This window comes from Macrosteles quadrilineatus, unplaced genomic scaffold, assembly GCF_028750875.1.
Source record: "Macrosteles quadrilineatus isolate MER2022 unplaced genomic scaffold, UCM_ALF_1.0 Scaffold_5__1_contigs__length_97177068, whole genome shotgun sequence".
Lineage (NCBI taxonomy): Eukaryota > Metazoa > Arthropoda > Insecta > Hemiptera > Cicadellidae > Macrosteles > Macrosteles quadrilineatus.
In genome coordinates this window covers 78,316,581-78,324,066 of record NW_026542598.1, presented here as the reverse complement: position 1 = coordinate 78,324,066, position 7,486 = coordinate 78,316,581, and the positions used below count along the sequence as shown (strand labels likewise).

The window sequence follows — 7,486 nt, the reverse complement described above, 5'->3', positions numbered from 1 at the left end:
ATGCCATTTGTCATTGGGCTGTCTAACGTGCTAGAACGATATGCAACCCAACAAAAAGGATGATTAGATAGTAACACGACCAGGGTTTGGATTAATTCTATACACAAACGTAAAAAAGACTAGCGTTTGAACACAAACTGTAAAATAAAGAAAATTCAATTCACAAGCAAGTACAATATCGGAGATTTGTGAATGCGTAAAATAAAATACAGTGAATTGACCAATATAAAACAACTGCGTAAAAATGCAAACAAGAAAGGCGATTGAGTTTGCGGAAAACGATATCATAACTGAACAAACATTGGCTATAGCTGACCTGATCTCTTTGTTAGCCCAGACTCAAATTGTCCTCCATACAATATATCCAATATAACATTCTTTTTACGACAGTTCTTTGAACAAAAATAGAGATGGACCTGCATTTTTTGTGCCTTATCGAAAGTATATCATATAAAATTCTTCCTCTGCTACAATATTATATATTTATAACAGGTATGTAAAATTGATGTTTAAAAAATATCCATTTTGAGATAGGATAGAAATATGTGATTCTATTTAGTTTTAATTTTGGGAATTTTGGTGGCTTATGAGACAAGTAGTCTCATAAAAAGGACCAAAGTTTTATCAATAAAATTGATTTTTCCTAACTGTTTCCTGCAGAATTTTACCTTTACCAATAGACAATAGGATGATGTTAATTGCGTTCTTACATCATGTAATTTTTATGACGATTTACTAAAGATTACTCTAGGATTTACAAAATAAAGTAAAAGCGATATTCTTGGTATTATTCTGTAATGGATAATTATTCTAAATCATTAATACATTGGATAACTGATCTAGTTTCATTATCTCTCTCGCCATTTTGCCAATCGAGGAGAGATGACAAATAGTTGACTTGTCTGTAAGTCACGTCTTAAGTCCATTCATCTCTATGAAGAATCTCTCTTTTTCACATCTTAGTGACTCTCTCGTTAGACATTTTATGTTATTGGAGTTAGATTTTCAAAGAAATGTATTGTTTACTCTACTTATTCATTAAGCCTACATTGCAATAATCATTTTCTTATTTACATACAGTACTGGTATCTTTTAATTAATAAACGAATTGTGTTGTCGAGGAAACAAAAGAAACGCTCCCTTCCTCGTACAACTATTATCAGGAATGAAACTAAAACAAGATGTTATAAATCTTTTACCGTGGTATATTTTGCTAGCTCCTATTCTATACATAATTAAACTGCTTATCTTCCTATGTACAGTTAATGAATGCTTGTTATGATCTAGAGGTGCAAAAAATAAATTTTGAGTGATATATGTTGTAGAATACATAGTCCTTAGTTAGTTTAGGTGTATTGGATGTTTTGCTTTTTAAAACGATTATTTGGTTATCATAAACATAACAAAACTCCTTGTTCAGTCGAAGTATAATAGCGTTGTTTTGCTAACATCCAAATTTATTTCCAGGGATAATAGGGCGTGGCAAACAGATCTGACGGTTTTAAAATAAAAACAACTACAACAATATTTAATACGATTTCATCCTATCCGAAAAGTTATATCTTTATGTCATATGTGCGAACAGATTGGTTGGCTGTGAATAGTATCGCTGTGTTATCATATCATGTGTCATTAAATACGTTTAAAGGTCTACATTTAATTGATGTGAACCGACTGAGATACGATGATTGTTATGAAAATTCAGAACATTAAATCAAATTTGATTGCTCATTGAAATTAAATTGAGCAGTTTTTAGTTCAAATAGAACATTTAAAGTCCTGCATAGCGTGCACAGTTAGTTCTTTATCTGAATGCACCTTGTGTAGGATACTCAAATGAAACAAAATTTGTAGAATTAAAGCCACCATACGAAATGGTTACTGTCATAGGTAAGACTCCCCATTTTGTATAAATATATTTTATGCTTTTCGAATAATACTATTGCATTAGGGTTTTTAATTGTTTTGATTTTACATCAAAGAAACGTTCAGTGACTTTAATATATCCAATGGTAGCAAGGTAATTCATTAAAAACATTCGGTTAGTCAAGTCAAACCTAGAAACAAACTTAGTTCAGAACGCTTTAAAGTGTTTGGACTACCAGACTAAAAAATCTTGTGATTTTAAACAAATTGCATTGAACGGTAAGTTACACATGGTTTCAGTTATCTTAGAAATGTCTAGTTTAATACAAACACATTCTTTTATATTTGTATGGTTAGTTTTAGAAATATATGTACATATGTATTACGGGGAAATCATGTAATCATGCATTCAATCATTACCAATTTTTAGAGATTGGAACGCCAGCTAGGTGCGTAATTAACTAGTGAGTGTAGATGGTGTGAGATGATCTGTTGTTACTGACTAAGTTCAGCTGTTTCATCAATCAGGAGGATTTATTTAATGATCAGGAACAGCTGGGCCGGTGACCATTTTATTGTTAGTTGAGCACTATATTTACTCAGCTGCGTGTCCCCTATTTTGTAACAGTCTAGTACAGTCTAGTAATCCTACATTCTATAGGTTTACTAGTCTAAAATACACCGGTCAAAATATAAGGTTAATTTTCATACTTTCATATCTCTCTACATGACGCTCCTTACAACTATAGTTGTTTCCAAACTTTCTATTTATTGCATTGTTATTTATTTTTGTTAATATAGTCTATCCTGTTGTTATTGTTATATCTTGTTCTTGTACAGAGTTTATTATATTGTTATTTTTCTAAATGTTTTATCTGTTTTCTTGAAGTTTGTTCTGCCTCTTTACTGAAATTTCACTCGGCTACTGCATTGCATCATTGTATTGTTCCTATACTAGTTTTGTTTTTTGAATCTCTCGTTTTGTCAACTTGCTCAGATAGTTTGTTATTTATAGTTGTTAATTATAGTTTGTTATTCATAGTTAGTTATTTATAGTTTGTTATTTATAGTTGTTATTTATCTTTTTATGTCTTGTTATGGAAGTTTTGTTTTCCAGTTTTTTTTACTACTTTTGTACTGACCTGTGATTTTTTTTCTGCTTCTGTATGTAAGATTATTGTATTTTTCATGTAAAAATGGTGCATCCGTTAACAAATAAATAAATAAATAAATAAATAAATATAGGTAAAGTACTAAATACGACGCTGTAAGACGTTTTTAGACTGTTTTCCTTCTTTGGAGTTAAGTATTCACATAAAAACAAACTAACCTAACCATCTCGTGTAGAAAAAATTAAATAAAATAAACATATTTATTTCTTAAATTACATACATCCACTACAGAATTTAACATACGCATAATACTGGCAGGACTATTAATTTTATTTAGTATCACATAATTGATGAATGGTAACTGTATTTATTAAACAATCAGACATTTAAATAACAGTATTCATTAAAATTTACTTTGTCCCACCTTAGTCGTCTACAAGAAGTCAGCAGTGACGAAAGTAGAATTTCTCACACTCAAAGTACTCCTGCCTTAGTTGCAGTTGCATACTGTCTGCTCCTTTGCTCCGTCACCGTGTTGGCTGAAGATCATGGTGGTGCATGGTGGTGGATGGGAGGTCGCAAGCCCGTCCCCGGAAAGTGGAAAATGAAATGGATCAACCCTTGCGGACTCAAACATAAATACATGTACCAGTCCATCTGGTATGAGGACAGTTATAGGCCGACCGGGGAGCAGTGGAGAACAATGCTTCATGTCACTCAAATGTGGTTAGGAAAAGCTAAACAAAGCTTTGAAGAGTTTAGAGAGAGATATGTAAGTATCTTCTTGGTTTATCTCTTAATGCACGGTGTTTACTAAAAGATATAGTATATATTTCTAAATAAAAAAATAATAATTGCTGTATTGTATTTACAGTTAAGGCTAACTCTGTATTCTACTTTTTCATGTACAGTAATCCATGTTTTGGAAGCTTATAACAAAGCAGGCCCTCTTCTATGTACGGGGATCTTGTCAGCTGAAACCTTTATGTATGGCAGTTTGTATTCATATAAAGTTTGCATTTTTCCATGCAGATCATTATACACATAACTCTTGTAAACAAAAATCTGTAGATCAGTTTTAACAAAGGGCTTTGCAAATACATTTAATTCGGCTATCTATTTGTTGAGAGTTGCTTTCTGCACTAGTTGAAAATAGTTGAATGCCTCACCGTAGCACACTACAAGGGTTAAGAATTTCACTAGGAACGGTGCTATTGTCTTCCTAAAGAACCGTTGATAAATAAAGGTTCTCATAAGTTTAAAAGGAGGTTTACAATAAATCAGAAATATTGTACCAAATATTTGAAAATCTTTTTGGTTAATTTAAGTTTGAAGTTTGTAGTATTTGTTTTGAATCCTACCATAAACATAAAAATACGTAATGTGCAGGTACAAGAGACCTTTCAAGTCAATTTCTTCCAACATAATCGCGAATGGGCGAACCACGACTACGAATGGCTTCCAAAAATACCCAAGAAACTTGGAGAGAAAACTCCAAAGGAACACCTCAAAACTCTATATGTAAGGCCAGCAAATTAAAATTGTACTAAGAGATAAACATTTTGTAACCATACCATAAGGTTTTTGGACATTTCAATTTTCGTTTAACTTGGATGTTTCATGCATAACTCATGATTGTTCCACTCTTTCAGGTTTAGTATGGTAAAGAGGTACGCAAATTTCGTAAATTTATGTCATAAAAAATCAAGAGTAAGGAATAATTAAATTTACTTTTCCTACAGTTTACCTGGCAAAGCGGGTTTCCTTGCACAGATTATAGTACAAAAAGCCCTACTTTGGCACACCGATTTAACTTTGGTACACACCAATATTCCAACCAAACAACATAAAACAGCGTGCTTTTATTATACATCTGTGTTTGTTTAAAAATAAGTTGGCAGCTTAAATATATTACAACTACGATCAGCTGGTGCAGCCTTTCCCATTTTGTTCAACGTTGGGATTTAACCTAACCTAAAACCGTGTTGTACAGTATTTAAAATACTAATTATTTATATGATATAGTAACTGTTGGAAAAATGTGTAACGCGAGTGCAAAGTGACTTTGCTGCACTCGACGGACTTTCAACACTCGCCTGCGGCTCGTGCGAAAATATTTCTCTCATGTGTAGCAAAGTGCCACTTCGCACACTAGATGCACAAATAACTATTGAGTTTCCGAATATTAATATTTTGTTGAGTATTATAAAAAAAACATGTTACAGCTTGACCGATGGGCGGGGCAGTGTACATATTGGTTACAAATAGTCGATGTTGCTTTAGAACAAGTTCTGTGGGATTGGCATCTAGAGGCAGACCAAGGCAATCCTAAATACAAAGAAGCGTTTGAGGATATATGGAACACAAATAATCTAGTAAGTACTATTCATTTATCTATTTTTATAACTTTCGAGACATTTAGAACAACAAAGACAATGGGGTAATATAAAGTAGCTCAAGGGACATAACCAAGCGTAATTAAAGATTTGTCGGGAAGAAGAACTGGGATTAACTTAAATTAAGTCGTATCATACTGAACGTGACTAAAGATTGGGGTTTCAGCTAACGATGCTAACTAACAGTTAAAACCAAATGTAGTTTACTTTTATTTCATTAAATTGCCACCATACGAATGTGGGTATTTTAAGCTAAGTATGAACGGAGATGAGTGTAGGATGAGTGGCGCGATCTTGTAGTCTTGCTAGTGACTAAGGCCGAATTATTCCTTAGACACAGCTGTTAATTTTGAGCCCATACAGTCAATGGCAAATAAGGGATCTACAGTTTATACCACATTTTTCCATTGTAATTAACGAATTTGTCTAATTATCAGTATAGTACTGAGGTTAGTTGTAGGATTAAAATTAAACGTGAAAACAAAAAGTTTTCGTTCGTCAAGTTGCAGCCGCTCTCACCAAGGTATCGTAAAAAATTACGAAAGAAACCTTACATTTACAAAATGAAATATTTGTAACACGAATTGTTTTTTTTCTCGATAGACCAAAACTCTAAACCTTTCAAATTTGACCCACCAATTATTAAGTGTACTGCTGTATTGGATTTCAGGTATTGTGTGATGTCTGGAACTATGTGAGATACCTAGGTCTGCAGCCAATGCCCGACGTGGGTAGAGAAGTCATGCCTAACGAGTTCCGTGACATTCAAGACGAGACAACCAGAAATATCCGGGACTGGATAATATTTAGGTGCTACATGAACATCCTTGAATATATGTATGACGTTTTGAACTACTGGTTAGACTTTGGTCATATAGGTCCTTGGTTCTCTTCACTCCATACAGGACACTGGAAAACATTCAAGAAAAAATCGTAAGAATTTATAATTGCAAGAAGTTAACGTTACTTTTAACAAATTTCATTGTTTGTTTTCTTATTTTCAAATATGTTTGGTAAAAGCTATCTCAATCATTACATTGGTTTTCATTTATATTTATTTATTTACTTATTCCTATGGCAAATGCCATTAAACAATACATATCAAAACAAGATGGTTTGCAAAAAAATACAAGAATGGCAATTACACATGGCACAATATACATACAAAAGACTAGAAAAGGTTTCAGATTGCATTGAATGATCCGACTCATTACACAATAATACGTGCATGAACAAGCAGAATAAATAGTTACAGACTAACATTACAAGATACATCATACCATAAACCAGATTAATGTTTAATCAAGACACAAGTTCAACAAATATGAATTATATTAACTATTGAAAATTTTAATTTAAAACCAAGCAGTTTACTTATTCTCCAAAACAATAACATAGGAATTTTCATTTTACAGATTTTTTGAATTTTCTCCGTAACCATTAGGCACGTAATAACGCTTCAATATACTAAATTATTTGTTTTCTAAGCTCTACAAAATGGTTTAGAAAGAAATTGCTAAATTTTAAGTTTTTTTTGTGGGTAAAAAATAGGAAAACCAATTTTTCCCCCATAAAGCTTCTGTTATAAACCCCTGTTCCCATAATCCGATCATGCTGGTTCGCGAATTCGTTCGAATAAACGTAGGTTTACACATTTGTACAAAATTTCATCAAAATCGGATGATTTTTGCTCGAGTTATTGCACTAACGGACACACACACACACACACAAACACACACATATATATCTATATATATATAAAAGGCAAAGCCCTCACTGACTGACTGACTCACTCAATCACTCACTCATCACTAATTCTCCCACTTCCCACTTACCTAGGAGGCTGAAATTTGGTACACTGATTCTTTAGGCATTAAATAGGAAAACTAAGTGGTTTTTATTCTGATCGGACTCTCGGGCTCCGCCCCAGTGGCTCTGGTGTTTCCCATGTTAACCTAATAATGAGTACTCATATTTAAATGGAATTAATGAATCTTAACAGCTGTTTCAATTAAACAAGTTGGTTCTGTTCTATGATGTTCAATAGCATTAAAGGTGAGTGAGCGTAGCGAACGAACTTCAACCAGGACGTGATTGAGCCATGCGAACGAG

General features: G+C 32.9%; 1 protein-coding gene across 1 annotated transcript; it reads left to right on the top strand.

Annotated features, from left to right (window-relative positions):
* Nucleotides 1–1,820: 1,820 nt before the first annotated feature.
* On the top strand, nucleotides 1,821–6,311 carry LOC128995710 (uncharacterized). Its single transcript, XM_054420728.1, has 5 exons — nucleotides 1,821–1,890; nucleotides 3,473–3,750; nucleotides 4,368–4,499; nucleotides 5,204–5,353; nucleotides 6,045–6,311. The coding sequence occupies exons 1-5, from the start codon at nucleotides 1,875–1,877 to the stop codon at nucleotides 6,309–6,311; spliced, it is 843 nt and encodes a 280-aa protein (XP_054276703.1). The 5' UTR covers nucleotides 1,821–1,874.
* Nucleotides 6,312–7,486: the final 1,175 nt, after the last annotated feature.